The sequence below is a fragment of the Neovison vison genome, chromosome 13 (genome assembly GCF_020171115.1).
Source record: "Neovison vison isolate M4711 chromosome 13, ASM_NN_V1, whole genome shotgun sequence".
NCBI classification, from domain to species: Eukaryota; Metazoa; Chordata; class Mammalia; order Carnivora; family Mustelidae; genus Neogale; species Neogale vison.
Window position 1 is genome coordinate 29,950,784 of NC_058103.1, and position 27,545 is coordinate 29,978,328.

At 51.2% G+C, this 27,545-nt stretch overlaps 1 protein-coding gene across 4 annotated transcripts in view; it reads right to left on the reverse strand.

Moving 5' to 3' along the window:
• CCDC88C (coiled-coil domain containing 88C) overlaps positions 1-25,456 on the reverse strand; it is a 123,570-nt gene extending 98,114 nt beyond the window's left edge. For 2 of the 4 annotated variants that reach the window (XM_044229976.1, XM_044229981.1), the window contains exons 1-3: positions 25,371-25,456; positions 24,542-24,642; positions 17,170-17,278 (exon numbers count right to left, since the gene is read on the reverse strand). In XM_044229976.1, the coding sequence (XP_044085911.1) occupies positions 17,170-17,278; positions 24,542-24,642; positions 25,371-25,430 (270 nt within the window). In that variant the 5' untranslated portion in view covers positions 25,431-25,456. Of the gene's footprint in view, positions 1-17,169; positions 17,279-17,496; positions 17,541-24,541; positions 24,643-25,370 lie in introns of those variants that run through there. The other 2 variants (XM_044229977.1, XM_044229978.1) reach the window with 2 other exon arrangements.
• Between the last annotated feature and the right edge of the window lie 2,089 nt (positions 25,457-27,545).

The window sequence follows — 27,545 nt, forward strand, 5'->3', positions numbered from 1 at the left end:
GGGCGGGAGGCCGGGGGGGGGGGGGACTGTTGCGGAAAAAGCTCATTTCCAGATGGAAAAGGACCTCTCCCCCGGCAATTGTTCCCCAGCCCAAGGCAGGATATCAGGCTGGATGTCAGGCCACCACAGATCCAGGACCGACCGAGGAATACAGGGAGCATGCCTGCCTTTCACCTGGAGGGTCCAATTAGTTCATAGTAAGGCCGCGGCAGCAACCGCCAAGGGCAGTGGGGCCATAGGTCAGGTAGGGTTAGGTAAGGGGTCGTGGGGGCTGGGAGAAAAACGGCTCCAACCACTCTCCAAGTCCAGACACTAAAATGGGAATAGGAGGGGCTACAGGCCGTCACCCCACTACCAGCTCCCTCCTCACCCTCCCGGTGAGGAAGGTGGTGCAGGGGAGGGAGTCACAGGACACTCTTCTAGACAGACAGGGATCCCAAATTCAAAGTGGAGGTCATTGACCCAGACCCAAAAGACGTCAAGGGGAAAGGGACGCTTCTCTGTCTGACAACTTAATCCTTGTTTGATTTAAGCAAGAGCTTCTAAAAAGTCCTCGTCTCCCAGGACTATCCATCATCCCCAGGAATAGCCTGGCTGCCCAAATTTAAGATTAATTGCTTTGAGGTGGATAGACCCCTATGCTGACTCCAGGTGAAAAGGTTATTCTTTTAAACAAGAGGGGAAAAAAAGGGAAAAAAGAAAGAAAGAAAGAAAGAAAACAAGGAAAGATGGAGGATAAAGGAGGAAAGGGAAATAAAAGAAATGCTGACTGACCCTGCTCAACTAGCCACACAGGGTCCACCAGCCACCAGAGTGGGACAGACACACGCCACTCTTAAGCTGGGGCCGGGGTTTCGAGCCCTTGGTGACCAACATCACGTACTTTCTTACTAGATGCTCTCTTCATTCCTGTGGAAAATATTTGAGACCAGTGTCTGGCGCAGAGCCACATGTTCCACAGAAACCTTCTATCCTCCTCTTCGTTTATGCTTTTAGCATCTCCATCTCATTACGGTATGGAGGGGGGAGCATCTAACTCAGTGCCACACCCACACGCATGCCTTGAGCTCTGTGCTAAATGCAGGAACACCAAAGGCTGCATGGCCCAGGTACCAGGGCTAAATAAAGCGCCCCCACTGCGGAAATCCTTGGGGCTGTGAGGCACACGTCTCCCGGGAGCACGCACCGGCCCAACTTCTTCATTCTCTAACTGGCTGTGTCTAGTCCACACTGCCAAACCCGAGAACTAAAGCCCACAACTACTCCCCGCCCCCAGTATCCTGAAGCCACCGAAACCACCTTCCTGGTACCATATGCAAAAAACCAACAGTTGGTCTCATTCTACTATGAGGATTCCCAGAGCCCAAAGGAGTTAGAAACAAAGAAATCCAAAACAACACAGACTCTCCCAAAACAGAGAAAGGAGTGGAAACTTCCTACTTCCTGTCCCTGGGTCACAGGTCACCTATCTGAACCAGAAAATGGAGGGACCAGGGGCTTCCACAAGGAAAGGGTATGGGTTCAGTCCTTTATTTATTTATTTATTTATTTATGTTTGGTAAGACTATGTAGAACACACAACATAAAAACCACAGAAAATACACATTCACACTTACCAGCTTAACCGATCTCAAGTGTACAGTGTAGTAGTGTTAAGTACGTTCACAACTACACCAACCTCCAGAATCCTCTTCAACCTGCGAAGTCAAACTCTATCCCACCAGACAGTGTAACTCCCCATTTCCTCTACCCTGTTCCCCAGTCCCCACCTACCATCATTCTGCTTTCCATCTCTACAGATCTGACTGCTCCAGGTCCCTTACAGAAGTGGGATCACGCAATCTGCGTGTCTCCATGACTGGCTTACTTCACAAGCACCCCGTCATCTGGGTTCATCATGCTGTGGCAGGCGTCAGAAATTCCCTTTATAAGGTGAATATCCCATTGTATGTATGCATTTTGTAATCCATCCACCCAGAGATGGGACACTTGGGTCACTTCACCTCCTGGCTTTTATGAATAAATCTTCTCCGAGCATAGATGTTCTTCCTCGCCTTTTTTTTTTTTTTAAGATTTTATTTATTTATTTGATAGAGATCACAAGTAGGCAAAGAGGCACACACACAGAGAGAGGAAGGGAAGCAGGCTCCCTGCAGAGCTGAGAGCCCGATGCGGGGCTCGATCCCAGGACCCTGGGATCATGACCTGAGCTGAAGGCAGAGGCTTTAACCCACTGAGCCCCCCAGGTGCCCCTCTTCCTCGCTTTTTAAGTTAAAGACGATTTCTAAAATCAGATAGCCTACTCAAAGACTAAAAGGTCAATTTTCCTCAACATACCATGTTTTTTTTTTTTTCTTCTTTCTTTCGGTTGTGATCTCTTACACGTTCTAAACTCCTCCCACCCAAATCTGAACACACACTTCAGTTTCAAAGTCTTATCATGAATTCCCTTCCCAACTCCTGCCAGCTGCTTCCAGCCCTGTGGGGACTTTCAGGGTGGCAGCCACCACCAGGACCACCATAAAAGCCATTCCCCGTCACCCATGTTCCTGCCAACGTGGCCATCCCCGGTGGCTCAAGCTCCCCCTTCCACAGACTGTACCTAGGATCTCCAACGCACTGGGCACATAAATGACCTACGACTTTGGCACTGGGTCACCTCCTCTACCATATGCCTGCCCTCCAGCTCCCAAAAGAACCCAACCCCCTACCCTTTGGAGGTGGAGGGTGGTTATGAACATGGAACCCTCACGCCCTGACCTTGACCTGCCAAGAGCAGGGAGGGGAAACCTCAGTGAGAACCAGAGGAGGAAACTTTCACAGGGAAAAGAGGAAGGTTCTGCTGGTGACAATTCTGATTACTTTCTGTCTAAAAAAGCTGCTAAAGGGCTTATCAAAGTGACTTTGCCTTTGGAAACCAACGTATCCCACCTTTTGAGCCCCAGAGTCAATAAAGACCCAGAATCTCAGTGCAGGGAATGCATTCTAGCAGAAACACTGGACTCCAGCCTGTCCCGGACAGCTTGCCCTGGGCAGTTCTCAGCCTAGCCCCGTGCCTCTTCTTTCAGACACAGCTCTTGGGATCACACCAAGTGACAGGGTGGCCCATCAGCCAGCATTTAACCCTCCAGTCCCTGGGAGGGCACAGGCTGCCAGTTCCTGCCCTGAGAAAAACCTGCAAACTGGTGTAGGACCCAGAGAAGGCAGGTAGGCTCTGAAATGATGGGCATCAGGAAAAATCATTAAAAAATCATTAAACCCAGGTTTAAAGAGGTAGGCAAGGGAATGTGCTCCCATGGAAGAAAGTGCCAAGCCAAGATGTAGAGGTGTATGGGGAGGGGGAGTGGGCATGGAAGGAGCAAAGACAGTACGACAGCCTGGTAACAGGTCCCATGCACCCGCACCAGCCTCCAGCTCCGCAGTGAGTGCCAGGCTGACTGCCACGTGCTGCCTGCCACACCCTCTCTGACCCAGGGAGTCAAGGGCAGCTGTCTGCCTTGGACAAAGGAGGAAATGGCACCGAGGGTCAGATCGCTTCCCCGGGGGAGGAAAGACCACAGTGCCTGCTGTCTGTACAACAGTGGGGGGAGGTCACTATCCAGAGGCCTCCCCAGGACACTAGCCAGGGGCAGACAAGTTAAAGGTGGCCTCAGAGTTTACCTCCCAAAGGAAGAAACTGGGGTAGTGACAGGTGATGACAGGTGAAGCAGGTCAGATCTAAGCACCTCTACCTCCCCGGTGACCTACACCACTGTCCCCATCTGCCGTTCAGGATTAACTGCCTCGGGCAGCCAAAGAAAAGAAGGGCCTGGACTCATCAGAAACCACCAGCTCTTCTTCCTTGTGGCATCTCAACCTTGGGACATCCACAGCTATAACATAGTTTCCATCTGAAAAGTCCAATTTTATAAACTGTAGTCTATGAAATTCCAACATCACAAATTCTCACTGTAAAGAAGCCTCTAGAAGACCAGCTTTGTACCAGAAGTGCCAAAATGCCTTCAGAGTTTCTGATAACTTCAGCAGCCGCTGTTCCACACTGTAAAGGGAAGTAAGCAGGAGGAGGAGCCTGTTTGGTGGTTGTGGTTTGGAAAGGAGGCATTCATTTTCAAGTTTTGAAGTCATTAAGCCTAAACGCTACAAAGCTCCAGGGAGCCAAGCTGGCTAGACAAAGTTGAAAACAACCAATGTAATTTCCACCCCCCAGGGACTGAGCCTTCCCAATACCTGACATATGGCATCTCCATCAACAAAGCCAACACCACATGAAAAGCCTACAGGTTGGTGTGAAAGCAGCAGGGGACCTGCTCCAGCCACCCCACCCCAGCCATCCCACCGCATCTCTGACCTCCGCAACGGTCAGGTCCTAAATCCCCGGGATGTGTCAGGCACTCAAGGGACACAGAACAAATAAAGCAATGCCCTGTCCTCCAATTACTCAGTCTACAAAGGAGCCACAGGGCGGAGAGCTTTCTAGGGCCACTCTAGCCTAGAGACAGGATCCTGGGTCCAGGTCCGGTACCATAACAAGTGTCCTGAATGCCAGGACTGACTGATTTTCTGAATTGCTTACTCCAGACTCATGGGTCCTATTGTGTTGCATCTTGTCTCTAATACATGCTACTGGTAGACCTGTTTCCACGCTGGTGGGCTGGGACACAAAATGCAGTGCCTGCTTTTAAGAGAGTTCACTGCTGGCAGCAGATAAAACCGTGAGCTAACAGGTCTAGACACTCAGGGCACTGTAGGCACACAGGAAGCTCAAAAAGATCACAGAGGAGGGAAATGCACAGGGTGAGTCAAGCACGTATGGACGTGGTTATTAGACTGATCCAAACATATCACAGTGGACCCCGGGGGAGGGCCTTCCTCAGTCCCGCAACTCAGTCAGTGAAGCACGCCCAGTGAGGCAGATCGGCTCACAACTCTGCCCGACCAGCGGGTGTCTTACCCTCGAAGTACGGGCACCAGGCCCTCATTCAACCCCCATCACGGTCCTTTAGGCAGACACTATTGATATCCCGTTGCAGATAAGAAAGACTCTTGGGAGATGAAGGCTCCCCAAGGTCACAGCGTGAGTGGTGAGCTCCAGGGAACCCCACCTCTACCTCCTGCCTCTGCAGATAGGCCCCCCGCCACTCTCCTTGCCGGATCTCTGGGCTCGGCCCTTACAGGATACAGACCGACTGCCCTTAAGGACTCCAGAAACTTGGCATCACTCCAGGTGAAGCACAGAGACAACCGCAATAAGGAATCACCCGAATTTTACAGGTGAAGTTACATGACGTGCCCTAAGTCACAAGGCTAGTAACAATGACACACGCGTCTCTAGACCCCTGCAAGAATTAAATGACCCGACCTGACAGTGAGCTTGCCCTTACTTCCGCCCCCCACCCCCACTCTTCCATCTCCTTCTCCCCACTCTTGCTTCACCTTCCTGCCTCCCCCACCCCCCCATCCACTGGGGGCAGTGGCCAACCTGCTCTCCCCAGCTGGGAAAGCAAACCTGACTCCTCCTCCTCCAGAACCAACACCAGGACACCACCCCCCTACCACCGAGGGGGCGGCCCGTGGAAGTGTGGAACAAGACATCCCATTTTCCAGCTCCATCTTCCTTCCCAAGGGATGAACTCTTGACCTGGGCCAGAAGTGGCAAGAGTTTAACAGGCAATTGCTCATAACATTTCAACAGAACAACGTATAGTCATATCGCAGGAGGACAGGAAGGTTAATACATACATACCCGGGACAGTTCTGTTTGCTGGCATCAATAAAATAATCAATGAGAAAGTAATCAGAAGCAACCCAGCCAATCAGCCCCCAATTAGCCGTTGGTTTTTTTCCCCCCTCTTCTCTACCCTAGGTACATCATGTAATTCACCCTTCTTTCTCATATAAAAAACAAAAACAAACAAACAAAAAAACCCCTTGCTTTTCCCACACCGGTGGAGACTTTCCTAGTTACTCTGGGATCTGTGCTCCCTGGATTGCGGTTCTGAGACCCCAAGTGAAGAAGGCCTTGTTGTTCTTCAGTTCTGCCTCTTTTCTGGGTGGACAGAAGCAATGGGAGGCATCCCCCCGCCCACCCCCTTTCCTCCCTCACAGCATGGTCCTGTATTTAGAACCCCTCCCCTCCCCTCTTAACCTGTGGAGAAACCTAATCCCAAGTCAATGCAACCCTCGCAGGGTGGGCATACCGGGCAGCCCTTCTGAAACCCTCCCCTCCCTTCAAAATATCACCCACACACTCCAAGCTGGGGCCTCTTCAAGGCCTCTCTCATCCTTGGTGAACCCACCGATTTCGGACACGCACTTCCTCATCCTCCTCAGGCTTTCTCTTCAACACCAGAAAAATGACTCAAATTCAATCATAAAGGGAAAGGACCAAGGCCCTGAATGCTTCAGCGCCGTTGCAGGAAAACGCTGCCTTTCCAAAAAGAACAGTTGAACAACAAAAACTGTTATTAGCCTTGGAGGTGAGCCATGCAGGAGGCCCGACAGAGGGGCGAAGCCTGCCCGGGCAAGTTCTTCGGAGACTCCTTTTGACAAAGCAGTTGTAACATCCAACATGCGGAGCTTGGCACCGAACACCAAAACCCAAGGCAAGGGAGAGACTCTTTTTTTTTTCCTCCTCAAAATAAGAAATCCATTTCCCTTCTTCTCATCACAAAAGGAACGGGTACCTCTTAGCACTTCCTCCACCTCTCTGATGACCCGGCAGTGCTGGACTCCCATGGCCCTGACCACTCGCAGCCCCGTTCTGAATGTGACCAACAGGAGCTAACTGAAAAGGAGGTCTGTTCACTCCCCGTTAAGAGCAGCGCAGCCTTCCCTTGGCATCTGAGCGCTTCGCAGTCGTGGCTTGGCTAATATTTTGCTGCAAGCACACATTCAGACCACCTGCCCAATGAGGGGGGGTGACCCCCCCCCGCCCCAACTTCCACCCCCAGGTCTCTTCTATGCCAGGCTGGAAAAAAGGCAATTCTTACAGGTGTGGCCACAGACCATGAGAAACCTTGAACAAAAAGGTATGGAGAAGTAAATTCATGGTGAGAAAACATGTGTCAGAAACAGGATTCTGGAAAGAAGTGCCATTCAGAGTTAGTAGAGGAGCCAGGACAAGGCTCAGATCTGCAGATTCAAAGGTCTGAGTGGGCCATCCCTGTATGGGGTACGTGGGCTCAGTGCTGTGCTCAGTGGCCCGAGCCAGGAGGCAGCCCACGGGGCCTTGGAGGAAAGGAGAGTGTGGCCGCTTAGGGGCAGGAGGGAAAACCCCAGTGATTCAAGGTCTGGACTCAAGATCAAGAGGGGGAGCCCAGAGAGACCAGAAAAAGGGTGTCTACACAGATTCTCTCCGCCTCCTGTCTCTGTACCTCCCTCTCTCTCTCCCATCGCCTTCAGCCTCAACGGTCTGGCCAAGTTCCAGGTCCACTAATTACATCAGACCCACCTTTCACCCCTCCCCACCCTCCACAATTAGCCTTGATTCTCTGCTTCCTGCTGCTCTGGGGGAGCAGCCTGAGGCCAGCTGCTCCCTGCATCCCACCCCTGGCCCAACCCCGGAAGTGCTGGCTTCAGAAGGGGCCTGAAGCGATCCGGTCCCTTCCTCTGCGGCTCCAGGCTGGTGTGAAGTCTAGTTCTCAACAAGGGGGAGGCCAAGCAGGAGACCCCCCCCCCCCGGGAGGCAGCACTCTCAGCCTGGCCCGCCACACGAGGCTCCTGGCTCAGGAAACCCCCTCGGCACGGGTGTCCGTGCAGATCCAGAGGGGCCCTGCCCACCTTCACAGCACAGTGCCCTGGCCTGCCCCAAGCTACCTCCCGGCAGGATACACGCAGGAAGCCTGATTTTCAAAAAGACATTACACCAAACAGCCGATGACCAAGAAAACCTGCAGCTCTCTGGGATTGTTTCTAGATCTTACTCGATGAGCCTCACTTTACTAATCTGTAAAATGGAAACAGCAATTTCTTCCCCGTGGGGCCAAGGCCTGGCCCACAAGAGGCACTATTACCTTTCCTCAAGCTTCTGACTGGGCCAAGAAGCTGAATCTCAAAGTCCTGGCTGGCTATTCAATATGTGTGGATAGCATTTTTTCTAGAAACAGGAAGGAGAAAAGACAAGTCGAGTCCATCCGATGCGTGGTCTCCTGTTTAGCAGAAACAAAACCTGTGTCTGGAAAGGTCTGGGACGGTACATCACGTGACCAGGTATTCTCAGCCCTGGTTGCTCCATCCCTGGTCAGCAGGACAAGGAGGGTCAGAGGTCAAGAGCAAATGCCTCTGTTTAGTGTAGAAAAGGGGAATTCCAGCAGCCCTGAGAGCTGCCCCCTCCTGCACTGGCTCCCCCTCCAGCTGACCCTGAGCTACAGCCACTCAGCCCCACGGGGCAGGCCCTAAACCCCGAGGCCCTGGTGAGAGCAGGGAGATCTGCTGCAGACCTCAGAGGTCCGAGGCCTGGGAAAGCACCTACCTTCCCCTCAGATGCTCACTCCAGGTGGGGCACGGAGCAAGCTGCCATCCACGGCCCCACGTGGGCAATACCCCACGGGATCTCTCAGAGCTCGTCTCCTCTGCCCCTGCTTTGGTCCAGGCCCCCATAATCTGCACCAACTCCCCACTCCCTCCTGACACTAATCCACTCTTTTTTTTTTAAAGATTTTATTCATTTGAGAGAGTAAGGGAAAGAGAGCATGAGAGGGCAAAAGGAGAGGCAGAGGGAGAAGCAGGCTCCCCACCAAGCACGGAGCCCAATGTGGGGCTCCATCGCCGGAGCCTGGGATCATGACCCGAGCTGAAGGCAGATGCCCAACCGACTGAGTCACCCAGGTGCCCCAACACCAACCCATTTTTAATATGGGGATCAGCATTTCCTTTTTTCAACTTTCCCTTTTAAAAATTCTCCTGGGGGGTACCTGGCACAGATGGTGAGCCATCTGCCTTTGGCTCAGGTCATGATCTTGGGGCCCTTAGATCTAGCCCCGCATCGGGCCCCCTGCTCAACAGGAACCTGCTTCTCCCTCTACTGTTCCCCCTGCTTGTGCTCTCTCGCTCTGTCAAATAAATAAATAAAATCTTTAAAAAAAAAAAAATTAAAAATAAAAATGCTCCCAAAGACTCTCGAGTCCCCCAGGATAAAGCCTGAATCATCAGCATGGCATCTGCTCCCCCCACCCCACCACCTCATCGTCTTCCTGCCTCACCCATCACCACAGGGAAAGACACCCAACCTCTAGCCACCTTGAAGAGATTCAATCATCCCTCGGGCTATTTTATGTCTCTCCAGCTTTGCAGATGCTGTTCCTCTCCCAAGACACCTCCATGGACCTCATTTTCTGCCAGTCTAGTTCACTGCTAAGCTTCCAAGACTCGGGATAAGTGTCACCCACCACTAGAGAAAGCTCCCTATGAACGTCACCCCTTCCCAGGCTGTGATCACCCAAGTGATCAGCGGCTGGTTTACCGGCCTCTCTCCCACGCCACTAGACGTGGGTACCTCAGGCATGGAGAATGGCCTTCAGAACAAGATAGGAAAGAACCAGGCAGCCCCTGGCAAGGGACACCCATCTCTCCGGGTTTCCAGAGCTTCCCCATTCCATCACTACCCTAGAGACAACGAGGGCCAGGAAGTGAGACGAAGGAAAGAGGAAAGGAGGGGTCCATGCAGACCACCGCCCCTCTAGGGCTCACTTCCCAACAGAGTCTGGAAGGTCCCCTCTTGAACTGCACACAGACAGCTACCAGTTCCAGGGAAGCAGGAAAGCTCCCGGGTCAAGTCCACAGCAGAAAAAGAGCTCCCACTGCTGACTCGGGGACAGGACGCGGGGGCCTCTCTGTTGAAGACCGTCCAGCCTCACCACTGTGCCATCACTGCGCCACCATCGCTGGGAGGCTGTCCCACTGGAGACCCCAAACCAGACTCCGACAGTACTCCCCACGCAAGGAAACCCGCCTGGGTGTACAGTAAAAACCTCAGCCCTTCATCTGCGTGGCAGAGACCCAGAAATAGTCGTCACGCACTTAACAGCACGGAACACGGCGGGTCTTAATACTACACGAGGGGCATGAATAGGCAAGTCAGCAAGAAACACAGAAGACCTCAAAGTATTCATGCTCCGTGACCCGGGAATTCCTTACCGGGCCTGTAGTGCCAGGAAATGAAAACATTTGGTGAAAGGGTTAAGTACCAGGTATGTTCACAGTGGTGGTGTTTGTAATTCTGAGACACGAGTAACTCAGTATCAGTGGCAATGGCAGCCACATGATGGGAGGGCTATGTAGACGCTAAAATTCCTACTATGAAAAAACACTTAATGACGTGGGAAAACGCTCACTGCACAGTAAATGAAAAGAAAGACGACACCTGGTCTAGATAAGGTAATCCACACTTTGAAACCCAGGTGCCCACAGACGCAGAAAGGGAAGGCATCAATACCAAGTGTTAACGATGGCATCTCTTAGAGGTGAGATAACCGGTGAACATCCTTTTCCTTATTTCTCCCAATCAGCAATCAGAACATGTCTTTTTAATATAAAAGAGACTACTTTCTACACCCTCAAACTCTAAGTCCAAGTTACAAAATCAAGAATATCCACTCTCGGGCGCCTGGGTGGCTCAGTGGGTTAAGCCGCTGCCTTCGGTTCAGGTCATGATCTCAGGGTCCTGGGATCGAGTCCCGCATCGGGCTCTCTGCTCAGCAGGGAGCCTGCTTCCTCCTCTCTCTCTCTGCCTGCCTCTCTGCCTACTTGTAATCTCTCTCTGTCAAATAAATAAATAAAATCTTTAAAAAAAAAAAAAAAAAAGAATATCCACTCTCCTCCTGCGGAGCCTCACGGTCCTGCTCTATAAAACTGAAAGCAGAAGGGCACCCAGATGGCTCGGTGGGTTAAGTGTCAGACTCTTGAGCTCAGCTCAGGTCGTGACATCAGGGTCATGAGATGGAGCCCTGCATCCAGAATTCAGCATGAGGCTCCGCACTGAGCTGGGAGTCTGCGTTTCTCTCTCTCTCTCTCTCCCCTCCTCACACCCCTCCTCTTCTACTCTTGCTTTCACTCTAAATAAATCTTCAAAAACAAACAAACATTGGCAAAACCTCTCCCCTGCAAATGCGATACACTGTACTTATCATAAAGCAAATTCCACTGGTATTATAGAAATGGCCCATGTGGACTGTTGTATGTTCCCCCGAACACCGTCCCCATCCATGACAGCAGGTCACACCCACCTACGCAGGCTTCACTTCAACTGAACGCTACCTCCGCTACCCCCTCACCCCACCCAGAATGGGACAGAGCTACTCGAGCTTGCCACGTTCCCACCGACAATATCAAATGGACGTTTCCTTCAATTCTTACTTGTGACAAGTCTTTCATTTCTCAAACTGAGCGCTCATCTTTCTAGAGATAATTCTAATTTTAACTAGTGAGCCCATGCTTATCTAAAACAACCACCACTGAAAATGGACAGATCTCAAAAACAGGATGAGTAGGGAAAAGGTAGGGCCAAGTGTATGGAAGTTTTATCTAAAGGCACCACACAAAACATATATATATATATATATACACATAAACACACACACACCCACATATACAGAGAATTAGAGTATAAAATCGTGAACCGGATACCCACGAAATTAATAATGGGGATTATCCCTAGGGCTGGAGGGAAGGATAAATGGACAAAGGTAATCCACACACTGGAAATGTCCTGGGGACTTTGATAAGAGAAATTTTATTTAAGGGGGAAAAAAGCCTCAAACAGCTATGAACTATATTCATGTGTTCATATTTAAGAGATACACAAGTGTTTATTTGAAACATCTGTACTTCTTTAATTTTCCAAAGCAATAAAGAAAAAAAAATGACATAAGATAAAGCAACCCCAGACTCTTCATTGTGCCATTTCTTCTGAGGTAAAGAACAATATTCAGGACAGCTGGGTGGCTCAGTCAGTGAAGCTTCTGCCTTCAGCTCAGGTCACGATCCCAGGGTCCTGAGATCGAGCCCCACACGTTGGACTCCCTGCTCAGCAGGGACCCTGCTTCTCCCTCTCTTTCTACCTCTCCCCACTGTTCATGTGCGGACTTGCTCTCAAATAAATAACTTTTTTAAAAGACTTTTTATTTGACAGAGAGACACAGCGAGAGAGGGAACACAAGCAGGGTGAGAGGAAGAAGCAGGCTTCCCGCGGAGCAGAGAGTCCAAAGCAGGGCTTGGGATCATGACCTGAGCCGAAGGCAGATGCCGAAAGACTGAGCCGCCCAAGTGCCTCTAAATAAGTAAAATCTTAAAGTACATCATTCTGGGTCGGTCCTGGCTCCCTGACCATGGTGAGAGACCAGAGCTCACAAGGGCCAAGTTCAAGGACCTCCTAAAACAAAGCTTCCTAGAAACGACCTGTAATTCTTGGTTGTCTCTGGCCATCATGTGACTGTGGAATCTGAGGCCCGTGAGGGCCCATCCTCTTCTGGACAGACAAGAACTCGGGCCCAGAGAAGGAAAGCAGACGGTTCTGGCACATGACCCATAAGGGGAACAGCTCCAAGAAACTCTGCAGATTTCTCATTTCAGGATAAGTTCTGCAGGTGGGTCCCTACATCCACCTGAGGGTCCCGATTTCCAGACAGATCTACATAGACCTGACAACAAAGACCAACACACACCCGATTTTATGCTGTTCAAACTGCTTCCCACCAGCGTAAGGCCAAAGAAGCCTCTGTAATTCACGTGACAAGCAGGCCCCAACTGTTGGTAGGAGGAGCAGGACGGCAGGTGTCCAGGGCAGGGCATGGCAGTGGGACACAGTGCACAGCCCCCAAGGAATAAACACACACCAGCCCCTGCTGCACCCAGGACTTCTGCTTCTACTAGATGCACTTTCCCACTGGCTCGACTGTCAAATGAACGTGCATTTAATGTAAATCCTCAAGAATCTGAATATAAAATAATCATTCCATCAAAATAATGTTCAATCCAAAATTTAACATTAAAAAAAAAAAAAAGGACTCAGAGGAAAAAGAGTTTGGCTTTGAGTAAATAAAACCAGCATCATATGATGGCAGGGCACAGAGCTGGCCCGCCAGGGGGCTTGAGGCAGCACGCAGGTCTGGTCTAAGCTTGCCTTTCCTCCAGGCCTCTCAGCAGATGTTCCTCCGCCTGTGCAGGCTCGTCCTGGAGCAAGAACCTCCACCTCGGGCTGTCAGCCTTTTCTTCTGCAAAAGGCAATGACAAAACCAAGCACTCTCTCCCTGCTTCCCTGTTCCTAGACACACGAGATGTTCGCCCATCGTTCATGACGGAGAGGAGTCACCTGGGGGGACCTGGCTGAAGGTGCCTCTTCTGGACATCACTAGAAACACTCTAACCCTTAGTTCCCATGAGAGTGCACAGCAGAATAGCCTGGAGGGCTTGTGAAGACAGATTGCTGGACAGCCACAGCCCATCTGGGGGACGGGGGCGGGGGGGGGGCGGGCGGACTGACAATCTACATTTCTAACAGGTTCCAGGTGATGTTGATGCTGCGTGTCTGGGGACCACACTTTGAAAAGCTCACTGATTCCCCAGCTTGCTGGAAGGATGGTGAGAGCAACAGCTGGGGAACTTCTGAAAATGCCATTTCTAGGCCCCAGCCCTGGAGAAGTCCAAGCAGCAGGTCAGGAGGCAGCCTGGGACCCTGGCTGACACACCAGTGGTCAGACTGAGGCCGGCCATGCTGGTTTCCACGCACCGTCTACTGTCTGCCCCAGACAAAGGTCAAGGGTCATCACCTCCACAGGTTTTCAGAGGCAAAACTTGAGCTTCCTTGTACGATAAGCCCATGCTACTCAAGAGAGGCCCCCATCCTTTCTAATGGTCCCTGCCTTGTGGTGCCTCAGAAAAGAAGGGGACGGGCGCCTGGGTGGCTCAGTGGGTTAAGCCACTGCCTTCGGCTCAGGTCATGATCTCAGGGTCCTGGGATCGAGGCCCGCATCGGGCTCTCTGCTCAGCAGGGAGCCTGCTTCCTCCTCTCTCTCTGCCTGCTTGTGATCTCTCTCTGTCAAATAAATAAATAAAATCTTAAAAAAAAAAAAAAAAAGAAAAGAAGGGGACAACCAGTGGGCAGAACCGCTGCTTGGCAAACAAGACCCAAGGCAAGATTCTGTGACCTCAAGGAGTCTACCAACAAAAAACCATGGACAAGCAGTAGTCTCACCAGTCGGGGGGCAATCTCTTGCCCTTCCAGACTACCCTTACACAGTAAGAAGCGGCATCTGCTTTGCCCCATCCCGAGCCCTCCCAAGCTGGAGGGCCACTTTCACAGGGGGACTCAGGCCGTACTCCTCTTGGGAAACTTTCTTTCACCTCTTATAATAACAACCAAGTATGTGCACACTTGAACGTCAGGCGGCAGGGAAAAAGGCAGGATATGCAATTGTATATATGGGACAACCACGACCGTATAAAACAAAAACTATTCATGCAAAAACTGGAAGGAAGTTCTTTTTCTTCTTGCTACTTGTTCTCCAAGCTGTTTATAAAGAACAGCGACTACTTGCAGGACCAGGACTTAACTTTATTTTACAATAAATCGGAAAGAAAAAATATACAGAGCTGCCCACACACCTAACCTGTGCCAGCCCCGAGAGGAAGCGGCCAGCTAGCCCCCCAGGGAGCAGGACTGACTGAGGAGCAGGGAGACGGCTCACAGCAAATGCTTGCCGGGGGCTGGGGCTGCCAACGCACCCCGGCCCCGAAGAGTTAACAGCATAGGAGCAGAACAAGGACGCAGGGTCCCCCTTTCCACCTGTGAGTCTTTCTGGGCCCTGAGAACGGACTGGACATCTTTTCCTCCCCCTGACCATGTCTCGTCTCCTGGAACTCTACACAGAGCAGCTACCCGACTCCAAACTGACACGGTCTCGAGTGGGTGTCACGCTCTGTCCAGCCAGCCGAGATCCGGACGGTTGGGAGCCGAGGTTCAGCACCAGCGCGGACTCCTGTGGCCAGCAAGAGCCGAGGACAGCCCCCGGGTGGCCAACAGCTTGCAGCAAGGGGCTGATGCGGCACGCTGCTCCCGGACAGCTCTCGGGCCCCGGGGAGAGGTTACCATCCCTCAGCCGCACCTGCGGCCTAAGACACACCTGTGGAGCTACCGCCACCGGCTCTGGCCAGTCTTGCAAGCCTGCTGTTCTGAGTTTCTGTCTCTCTCGTGTTCACATCCTCCCGAGTTTAAATTCATGTGAAATTGGGTAAAGCAGACCTCTATCTGAGCAACAGTGCAAAACTTGGTCCTTGACAGATCAAGGACAGGCCGGTCTCATGCCTCCATGTCTTCCTCTACCTCTATGCGCTTTCCCATTCTTTCTTTCCCATGACCCTCCAAACATGGAAACTCAAGTCACCTGCCAAGACTCCACTCAAGTGCCCCCTCCTCCAAGAAGCCTTTCCCTCCCTCTCTGAAGCATGAGTTAAGGGTCTTAAGCCACCTGCACTCCACAGCCCCTGGCATTTAGCACACAGCATCAAAAGCCCCTGCTCACCAGGAATGGTGCCTACAGATTGGGATCAAGCCCTGAGGACATGCTGAACCACCAGCCCTGCCACCAGACAGACCCCGCCATGCCCAGACCCGAGTTCACGGGCAGCCCCGCTGTCTTTGCTCAGCTTCCCCTGCCCATGGCCATCCCCAGGAAAACACTCGCTGAGTATTTCCCATCTGTCTACAGCATGCCTGGGCCTGAGTGTGGCGCCCCTCAGAGGAAAACAAACCCATTCAGCCCCATAGATCCAGCTCGCCCAGGCCCCCCATCCCATCACAGCTGCCATCTATCTGGAACTAAAAGGATGGGGCTGGATCTAAGCCTCACAGAGGCTGCTCAAGAAGTCCACAGCGCCGGGCCACCAATGGTCCATGCAGTGAGCCCAGGGGGCTTGCAGAGCTGGCCATACAGGGAAAGAGTCCCAGCACAGTAACCCTCTCTCACGCACCCCAACCACGGTGGGAGGGATGACAGATGCAATCATCTTGGAAAACCCAGGACAAGGTCTACTGCCTCCCTCTCCCATCCATCTTCAAATTCATACTGAGTCCTCAGAAGGGACGCTCCCGCGGCAACTGCAGCCCCCTGCAGGAGACGGCCCAACACGTGGTGTGATGATGCCTCAGCTGACCTCAGAACCAGCAATGACTGCATGAGGACAGAGAATGAACCACGGTGGCCTGGGGACTCCCTCATATCGACAGGGACCTCACCACCCTGCAGATGCCCCTAAACCCCAGCACAGAGACTGAGTTACAGTCCAGGAACCTGATGCTAAGAAGAGGTCCCAGAGGCAGAGTCTGCTCAAGGAATCGGCAAAGCCCCAGCATGAATTCTGGAAAAGATATCTTCCTGAGCAGCCGTTCTCAAACCGTGTTCCCTAAGGTCCTGGCAACCAACAGAGATGCTCCAGTGGGAAAGGAGGGTGCCAAGCAGAGAAAACCAGAGCCCCCGACCCTGAAGTCAATCACAGTCACAAGGGCTTCACCTGGGGTTGCAAGAAAAATGCACAGCGGGGAGTAAATTTTCACCGCTAAGAAGTTTAAAAACCAGGGCTCTGAGAGACACAGTTTAAATCCATTTCCCATCAACATCAACAATTCTCACCTGACCTTCCGAAGGCGAAAAGCCCTTCCCCATCAGGGCCCCCTGCCCAACCCATCACCTATCTGCTGCTGAGACACAGGGAGCACCTGCCACTTGGCACCCTGAACCCCAGTGCTCCCGTCTGCATGCTGGGGGCACGAACATAACCCTTCCACGGTCTCTTCTTTCCCTCAACCTTGTCAGTTACTCCTGAACAAAGACTCACTCGCTGTGGGTGACACCCTGTCAGGGTCCCCGTTCAAGAGCATGCTTGGGGCTGCAGCTGTGAATCACGGCCCGTTCCTGGGGTCCTGCCATACCAAGCACGATGCTCTGCACACAGCTCAAAGGATATTCACTGGACAAAGTGATCCAGCATCTGACACGCTTCCCACAATGCAAAAAAAAAAAAAAAAAGGATGCAAGTGAAAACACACCAAGCGTGAGCAAGCAGATGCCTAAACATGAACACCATTTCCTCTCGGCTTCCTGCGGGGAAACCTTTCAGTGACGATACCACCAGAGGCACACAGTCAAACTCCAGGGGAACAGGGTTCCCAGCCCTTACCTGGTAGTACGTCTTAATGTTTCTCACCAAGATGGTCAAGTTCTGAATGCGAAGGTTCACATCGTTGTTGACGTGCTTGTTGATGCGCTGATTTGTTGGCCTGGGGTCTCTGGAGCAGGAAGAGAATGGAGGAAACTGCTTATCCCAGCATTTGCCACACACCCCGTTTCCGGCCGAGAGCCAGCTCCAGGTCACCCCCAGCCTCACTAACTACGCGGTTATGACAACGTGGCTCAAGTCAAATCCTTATTCCGTTACTGCCAAGCCATGGACCTTGGGGGGGCGGTGGGCCATCACCGCCCTGATCACCCATCCCCCATTACCAACCCATCACAGGCCCTGAGTCAACATTATTTCCGCCTCCACTGCTAGCAGCACCCATAAACCACCACCAAAGGCCAATGCAGACCCCAAAAGTGATACTGTCTGAAAACCAATAAACTCTGCCAAGATAGATTTCAAGATTAAGAAGAACAAACCAAAATACAGGAAATGCCAAGAAGGGGGGGAGGGGTGGAGTACATTTTCTGAGTTAGTAAATCAAAATCATTCATGTTCCATCTCACTGGGGTCCTCCACCTCTGTCACCAGATTGGTCTAGGGCCGGTGGTGCCTGTGATTTACATTTCAGGGACACAAATCTACCTTGAAAAACCAACAGCAGGAGTCTGTGATATGACCTGGTGTACCACATACCCTACGAAAAATGCTAAGCACAGAGATATAAATAATTCATGTGGGAAACCCCCACGGTGTCATTTATTTTCCAATCTCGGGCAAAAGTCAGGTCTGGTTTGGATGAAACTAGAAATCAATCAAGTGATTTGTATTTCCACTCATCCACGTCCAGGACGTTTTTCAAAATGTTTCTTATGTGACGAGAACAGACTGGGTAGACTGTAGACCGGATTTAGCTTCTACCTTCCCACTTACCACACAATGCGTCTAACAAAGCCCTCCGTCCCGTGTCACGGTCTCATTCAAATGAGGGCTGTTTTCAGGGTTTCATCTGTCATCCCGGCCCTGGGAGACGGGCACGAGGGCAGAATGTCAGCCCCTCTTCCTCGGTAATCATCCCCACAAAGGGACAGGAGCCCAAACGGGAGTTGGGCAGTTAGGGAGATCAACCTCCATGCCACGCGGCTCATTCCAAAGCCAGTAATTAACACAAAATTGACAAACAGTAAAAAAAAAAAATCCACGAGGTGAAATCATGTCAGTCCTCACTGTAAGGACAACCTTTTTTTTTTTTTTTTTTTTTTTACTTTATTAATATGAGCTGTTTAGAATTCGACCATTAAATATTTGACATATACACCAGGAGTCCCCACCGTGCATGGTGTGTTCGCAAACCCCTTTACCTGTGACACCCGGTCATAGCCACGGATTTTATTCAGTCAGCCTGTATCCCCCAAAAATAATCACATGGGCACCTTGGGGCAACCAGGGAATCTCTTTTCAACTGTCATGTGACAACGTTTCTTATTGTCCCCACACAGTAATGGAGTCAGGCCAAGCCATTTGCACGTTACATTTCTCTTGGAGCCATTCATTACTGAGAAAACAAAGGTTAACAGTTCAGTGGAAATTAATTTAGGAATAGAGGCCGCATTCAGAATTTATACCACAAAGGCATTTTTAGCTACAGAAGTATACTTGACATTATAAACAATTTATCTTAAAGGCTCACTTCTCTCTTTAGATACCTCAAGAGAAGAGAAGCAATTTCATTAAGTGACTAAAGTACTTCTTAAAACAGAACTCAGAGAGCACACAGAGCTTTCTCCACTGTCTATGTACTCCCAGCTTTAAGTCAGGGGGCTTCACACACGTGTTGGAAAACACGGTGCAAGGCTCCTGCGTGTGCAAAGGCACATCGCACACCCAGGGTGGGGACCTGTGGGTCCCCCAGATAATAACAGAGGAGCCCCTGCCCAGCTCTGCTTTTGTTCTCCCAGGTCAGCTAACTGAAACTACACTCCAAAAGAGCCTCCACATTCACTGTAGAAATAATTAGACTAATTATCACGATCATTAGTGCTCCATCCTTCAGCGAAGGCTCTCAGGGTCAAGAGGTTATGAAGAAATAACTGGAAGCAAAAGTCAACTACGGTTAAGAAAGGCTCATCCTCACTCTCCCAGCATGGAGTAACCCCCACCTTTCTGTGCTGCAAAAAGGGGACAGGAGACACAGATGCCAGTCCACGACCAAGGTTCTCTGGGCCCCAGGGCATTCATCAGCAAAATGACTACAGGATTCTTGCAGCCCTAGGTGGTCACTCAAGAAGGTCAGCTCTGCACAGGCAAACGTGGACCCATACATGGTCCTATATCCCAGGAAGAGGACATCCCATAACCACTGCACAACTGTATGTCCCCAAAAGCCATCATTACTAACAAGGATCTTTTTTTCATGATAGCCCTAGAATGCAAAGGCCCAAGAGCCCCATATCAAGAGGTCAGAGGATAGGAGGGAGGCACTGGGTGCAAGCATCTGGTAGCTTGTCCGAATTCAGGAACATCTGGAGTCCCAAGTGTGGGGCCCTCAGCACTTACTTATAAAAACTCCTAACTAGGGGGTACGTGGGTGGCTCAGTCAGGTGAGTGTCTGCATCTTGACTGGCTCAGGTCATGGGCTTGGTTCCTCATTCAGTGGGGAGTCTGCTTGAGAGTCTCTCTCCCCCTCTGCCTTCCCACTCCTGGGCACACGTGCGTTCTCTAATAAATCAATCTTTCAAAAACAAAAACTAGAAAAATGCAAATCAACTTGACCTAGAATTTTAAAGACAGAGGATTTACATTTATGGCAACCTTGCCCCCTCCCTCGGGAAAGCCAGCCTGCAAATTTTAGTTCTATTCCAAAGGCTTCCGAAATTTAAAAATGAATCAAGAAATGATCTATTGGGACACCTGAGTGGCTCGGTGGGTTAAGCCTCTGCCTTTGGGTCAGGTCATGATCCCAAGGTCCTGGGATCGAGCCCCGCATACGGCTCTCTGCTCACCAGGGAGCCTGCTTCCTTCTCTCTCTCTGCCTGCCTCTCTGCCTACTTGTGATCTCTGTCAAATAAATAAATAAATAAATGTTTTTTAAAGAAATGATCTATTGACATAGAGATGTCCATGTCCACAAAGTATCATGGGTTGAAAAACAGGGATGGTGAAAGACAACAGCATGAGCCCATGTCTGCATAAAATACCTTAAGGAGCATATATCTACATACTATAGACATCTGAAGACACCAGAATAAAAGCATTGCTACCTCTACATGGTAAAATCATGGACGATTTTATTTGGCTCATCTGTCTCTTCTACTCTCCTACAACCAATGTATATTTTTGATATAATTTTTAAGGACTCAAAGCCCCCCCGAAGAGTCTCATACTCTCTAGCAAAAAAAGAAAATCACTTAAGTTCACAAAAATCTTTTTTATTCTGACACTTTTCCGACAACACAAACTCATTCAACTAACAAGTACTTGCCCTCAGCTTTTATATATGCAGAATGGGACTAGAACTCCTCTTGCAACACATTAGGGGGAAAATTATTCTACAAATGCCTTTTAGAAACATAGTAAACTCAGGGTACCTGGCTGGGTTGGTTGGTGGAGTGTGCAACTCTTGATCTTGGGGTTGTGAATTCGAGTCCCACGTTGGGTGTAGAGATCACTTGAAAAGGCGGGGGGCGCCTGGGTGGCTCAGTGGGTTAAAGCCTCTGCCTTTGGCACGGGTCACAATTCCAGGGTCCTGGGATCGAGAGCCCTAATCGGGCTCTCTGCTCAGCAGGGAGCCTACTTCCCCCCCCCCCATGCCTGCCTCTCTGCCTACTTGTGATCTGTCAAATAAATAAAATCTTAAAAAAAAAAGTCTTTAAAATAAAAAAAGAAGTTCAGGCAACTGTTTGACTTGAGGATGTTTCCAACCCCTGAATAATATATTATCCTGATTTTTACAGTAAGCACCGAGGGAAAATCTGAACAAAGCAAATAATGCTGGACTTACTACAAACCTTGCAAAGGCGCAAGCTGACCTCAGGCCCAATCCCAAGTTCCCAACTGCACTCAGCAGCCATTGCCTTAAATCAGGTGTCCCTTCCCAAAAGTACAGATGCATACTAGCCATTATTATGGCTCAGGCACGTGGGGGGACACACACACACACATACCCCGGGGCCCTTGGCCTTGTTCCGAACAATGCTGAATGTTTGTTGGGCATTTTCTAGATGCATAATCTTATTTAATCCTCCCAAGTGTATAAAATACAATCCCCTTATTACAGATCAGGAAGTTGCGGCTTACAAATTTTAAGTAATTTGCCCAAGGAAGCAGAAGAAGTGGTAGAGAGGGGAATGTAAAATTGTCCATCCAGTGCTTTCAGAGGCCAAGGGCTTAAGTATCTTTCTACAAGACAGTGAGAAATGTGTCCAAAGTGAATGAGCAATCTGGTTTTCCCTTGGGTACCAGCAGATTACCCAGAAAGACTACATTTACAGAGGAACGATTCAGCACGTTCTCCCATGAATCGTGGTCCATGCCATTCAATGCCTTTCACTGGGAATTCTCCTCCACCTGGGCCTCCCCTGAAAGCTGAGCCCACAGGGCTTTCCTGCTTCCAGGCACTGATGTCACTGGGAGGCCAGGGCCAAGAGACTACGACCATAGCCTTCTTCAGTTGCCAGAGACAATGCCCAGGTGTAGCCACGTGACCCCCGCCGGCCTCCATATGGCTCTGAAGTGTTAGGTAACACGCCTCTTATCTGAGCTCCATACCCACTTAGCATGCTGCTCTCTTAATCTTCCTGGTCCTACCAACTTGGGGAGAATTTATCAAAATAGGCAAATAACACCCGTTGGAGCTACTAGCAGAGGAGATAAGGCAGAATATAGTCTTATCACTGACCTGCCCGTTAGCCTGACATTTCTGCATTTGGCAGAAGTGAACACAGAGGCTTTTGTACAGCATTAGATGGAGGGCTTGGACGCGGGTCCCGGAGTCCAGTTTTGCTTCAGTTCTCCTTAAGAGAGGGCCCAGGCTAAGAATGATGCAGTAATCTAGGAGATTAAGAATGTGGGAGAAAGGAAGACTAGAAAAATTCTTACAGGGTACCTCCAATCCTTTCTGGATTAAGATGGAGTATTTGTAATTGACACTAGTACCTATTAAGTGATAAGGACTGTGCTAATTGCTAACATGTCATCCCATTTAATCCTCACAACCATCTCTTAAGGGAGGCACTTTAGTTCCCATTGTACAGATGAGGAAAACAAAATCCTCGAGTGGTATGCCCAGCATCACTTGTTCAGTAGGAGACAGACCTAGAGTTCCCTAAGCTGTCAACACCAGGTCTGAAATACACTTTTTTTTTTTTTGCGTACTTTTTAATTGAGATCATTTTTATATTGAGTGAAATATATAAATCTTAAGTTACAGCTTGATGAGTTCTGAAAAATAAGATGTACTCCCACGAACACACAGAACATTATCACCATTCCCACACCCCGCAGAAATTCACCTGTGTCTCCTTTACAGACAATCCCCACCCACCCCCAGGAGCAACCAGTGTTCTGATTTCTATCCTATCATCTGGAACAGGTTTATTCTGATCATACAATCAGTAAACTGTGTGCTGCTGGTGCCCCTCACTCCTTGATTTCCTCAGCTGGAATGCCACCCACACAGCTTCCCGCTATCCCTTCCTCTGTTCCTGACCCTGGCCAGAAGGCAACAGAAGCCCAGCTTGAGGCCGTAAGAGCAGCAAACTTCTCAGTTCCCACTCCTAGAATGATTATCTCCGCATATCACAAAGGAGAGAACAGGTAAAAACTGCCAAGGGAAGTGGAGACGCCCTTAAACTGAAATTAGCCACGGGCCAAGTGTGAACCCGCACTTCTCAAAGGAATGGTCCAACAGGCTTTCCCGATTTACAAGCAAGCAGTAAACGCTTCAGGAATTCCAAAGGTCAGGGAAGAAAGAGAAACAGTCCCAGGGCTTTTGTTCTCCCCTCTGCCTGGGTGTAAAAACTGAATGAAAAGGCCAGGAATACTGCTGTTTTTAATTAAACAGTCTTGGGTTTGGGTAAGGACACAGTGGTCACTGCACCAATGGAATCCAGTCATTTTCGGGGTCCACCAAAATGGGGGCAGTTGCCAGAAATTAAACATGCCTCTAGACAACCCCAGGAAAACTCCTTTTCATCAATGTTCTCAGACAAGTGCTGCCAAAGCTGGTAACACGTATGTCGTTTTAGGATCTAATCAAACACAAGATTAATAAGATAAGTTGGGCCTTTAAAAAAAATAAAACCCAAAACTAAGGTGTCTCTCCCACAACATGACACCAAGTGATTTATTAAAAGCAGTGTTCCCAGAAAATTTTTAAAGCAGACCTTATTTTAGGTAGATCTATTTAAACCACTTTCTGAATATGCCAAAGATAATTGTTCCCCCTCAGGGGCCACAAAGCTGATTCTCATTAGCTAATGGGTTCATGCTAGCGTAGGACAACTTGCTTAGCTGCAGGTGAGTAAGTGAGCCTAAGTGGCTGATCTGCAGAGAACATGAGGACGTTTTATTTTGCTTCCAGGGCCCGTGAATCATACCAACAGTCACTTCCAATATGTTCCCTGCACTTGGAGTTAAAAACAGAACACAGCCTCAGGAGCCAACACCTACTTGTGGTAGGCTGTCAATCAGACAGGCTCTGCAGAATTCAGCTGCAGGAAAGGATGTGGTCAAACACACAAGTTAGTAAGTTTAACTTCCATCAAGACCCTGTTTAAGCACTAGGGCTTTAAGACAAACAGTACGCCAGCATTCAGACTCCCAGGACTCTCAACACAGTAACTTTAAATCCAAGTCATGAGAAAGGCCTTAACCGATTGCACTTGCTAGGGGGCACCTGAAAAGGTACAATCACGTGAAGAGAGCTCAGAAACACAGGCATCCCACCCTACGGTGAAACGGTATAATCACACGGATGCTCTGGGTCCGCCCTAGACACGGATGCTCTGGGTCCGCCCTAGACACTTCCTGTAACCAGACTCTGTTACAGTTCCTTGCCCCCAAAAAGGGTGTTTTTTTTTTTAAACGTCCTTGCTCAAACCTCAGTCAACTATCTGAGTCTGAAGTCCGTTGTGCTATTTACACCATGTGGATGACAGTCATTCAATACCAAATTGCCTTTACCAAACAAGCTGCCCAACCGCCGACCCAGAATTCTTCATATCCACAGGAACGGAAAGAAGTCACCTTAAAACCGAGACACACCAGGGGCCCCACTGAAAAAGAACCCTCCTGTTCAAACTCCATGCTCCGTTGCTACAACCTTAAACTTTCTGAAGCACCGTTCTTTCCTTCTTCCCTGGAGGTAACTTACATTTGCAACATGATTTGGTTCAAAAAGATGCCGTCGGCTAGATCCATGTACATGGTCAGGTTGTCCTGGTTGCCGCTTCCGAAGGAGCCAAAAGTTTTCACCTGCCGGGTAGGTGAAAGAGAAAGGCAGGAAAAGTCACCCCGGAACGCCCTGGCCAAAGCTCTCCAGGGCAAAGGCAGGCAGAGCCTCTGCGGGAAGAGTGGGTCACCCATGCCCGCCCGCCCACCCATCTCCAGGGCCTCTACCTCCACCCCGCGCCAGGAAACAGAAAAACTTCCTCCCTGTTCTCCAGTGTCCCAGGGCGAAAAACAACAACAAAAACAACAAAACCAAAAGGGACTTTTTAATAAATTTCTCACGTCTCAAATCTACTGGAAATGACTGCTCCGAACCCAGCCTGTACGCATTCTCACTGGGAGACCCAATCCCCGCCGCCACCCACCTGCTGGTCTCAGAGGTTCAGAAACTACACGAGGATATTTTCGGGGACTGGGTCCTTTTCTCGAGTGGTCAGGCCATGACGGGGCCCAGGTGACTCCTCGGATCCTGTCCGCTACGGGGACGTAGCCCAAGGCCCGGTCGGAACAGGTGTACCAGCTCAACCCCTGGCCGGGCCGAGAGCGCGGCGAGGTCCCGCACCCGGTGCGCGGGCTCCCGAGTTGGAAATGCCTCCGGACCCCAGGGCTCAGACCCCGACCTCCGCCGGGAGCACTTGCTGAGTCCCCCGCGTCCCGGAGGCTACCCGGGACCCCGGGAAGGGAGTCCATGGCAGGCAGCGGGGGAAGAAGCCGGTGCACCAACAATGGGGCAGGGAGCTGGGCGCACTCACCCAGGTCACCAGCGGGCTCTGCAAGAAGAGCTCCATGAGCTCCGAGACCGTCACGTCCATGCTGAGGCTGCGCCCGCCGGCTCCACGCCCGGGTCCCCCGCGCCGCGGTACAAAGCGGCTCTGGCAGCGAGCGGCGGGCGCGGGGCTGCGGCGGCTCGCACCCGGGAGACAAAGGCGGGGCGCGAGCCCACGTTCCGCGGCTTCGGCGGCCCCGCGCCCCGCCCGGGGCTGGGGGAAGGGGAGGGCCCGCCACTCGGGGAGGAACAATGCGGGCGGCAGCCCCGCCCCTCGGCGGCCCTAGGCAGCCGGTGCGCCGCCTCGCGGTGCCGGGGACCGGAGCGGGGACGCGGGCGCGGCTGCGCTGGGCGCGGGGAGGGGCGCGGCCCGCACGTGTATGGGAGGGAGGGGTCTCCGTGCCGCGTCCCGGGCAACCTGCACGTGGGGCCGCAGCCAAGAGCCCAAGCTGAGCGAAGCCTCAAGCGCTCTGGGCCCCAGCATGTGGCGCCTCGCGGCGCGCGCGCGCGCCTGCGGCGGGCCGGGACACCAAGTGCGGGCGGGAGCCCGCGGGCGCTGGCGCCCCTCTGCCTCCCCGGGGGGCGCGCGGGAGGCTCGCGCACAGCCGCCAGCCGGAGTAGTCTCCGGCCCACCGCACCCTAGGACGCGGCAGAGCTCGATCCCGAGACTGCCGGCCCCGGGCAGGTGCAGCCCCTGGGCCGCGCAGAGCTCCAGCCCCCCAGGTGCCGCCGGAGGACCCTCCCCGGCCGGTGGCAGAAGAGCGGAGCCCGAGCTCTTCACGTGGAGGTGTCGTCCTCGCTGGCAGGTGGGACGCGAACCCGGGGGTCAAAGGACGAAACATAGCGTTCAGTCTAGATCGTAAGAGCGCGACCTCTTGCGTCCCACCGCGCCACCTGCCTTCTAGAAGTTCCCGCAGGAAGCCGGTGATGTGGCAGAACAGCCCTGGGGCCGGCCCACCTGTGACCCCGACCCCCCAAACTACCATCACTTTGCAGTAGAGGAGCCAAATCCCGGATTCCAAGTTGGAGACATAGCAGCAGCTTAGTGGAGGGTGACAGAAGAAAGGACAGTGGAAGGAACTGGAAGGAAAGCAAGCCCTGTGCCCAGACCAACTTGCTGAGACAGCTGCGGTGGACCTAAGTTCCCGTCCGTCTCTGCCACCTCACCTCAGGCTGGTAATAATTTCACACTACAGTTCAGTTCATTGTTCAAAGCACTTCATGCGATTTAAGTAATCTAGACCTCACGAGTTGTCCAGATGAGCCAGCCGGCGCGGGGTTGACCGGAAGTGCCTAGTGTAATGCTCTTCAAGTATACAGTAGGCAAGGGGCCTGGGTGGCTCAGTCGGTTGGGCATCTGACTCTCTATCTCAGCTCAAGTCTTGATGTCAAGGTCATGAGTTCAAGCCACCCGTTGAAATCCGCGCTAGGCGCGGAGGCTACTTTAAAAAAAAAAAAAAAAAAAGGCATACAGTAGGCACTAAATGGCTGCCAGTTGTGTTGTTAGTAATTTGAAATTTGGCCATCAAGCGTTGAGGCTGCGGCATCTGCCGGTGAGGTGTGGTATTGCAGCCGAATTCCGTCGTTGGTCACCTGGTGAGGAAGTGACATTGTGGCCCTCCAGGAGCCAAGGGGGGAGATCAGGAGACCCTAAAGAGAAATGTGGAAGTCAAGGTTACTAGGGAAAGAATGGGGACAGTGCGGAGGAACTAAAATTTCTACTATAGTGGTTTTCTTACGCACCAGAAATGCAATAATTCGCTGATTGCCGTGATTGTAAAATCACTTGGAAAACAGGTGTAAGCGGTACCCACATCCATCTTTGCTTAGAAGGTCCTTGCCCTGTAAAGTAGGGAATGCCTGTGAGACCACAGTGTTTTTCACAGTGACCCCAGCTCTTTTGGAGAGACTAAAGTTGTTTGATAAGCATATTATTTCACACTGAGATGCATATTGGACCAATGAACGCTTTCTGATCGTTGTGTTGAGACATTTCTCGTGGTGGTGAGAGAATGTATCTCCGGGGATATTGGCCGTCCCTGGGCCACAGCCAGGTCAGGAATTTCTGATTTGGGGGTCACTTAGCTGCTGTGATGGTTCATGATCATGGATGTATCTGTCATTCTTTGATTCAGCCTTGCATCCCCCAGAGAGAACTAGC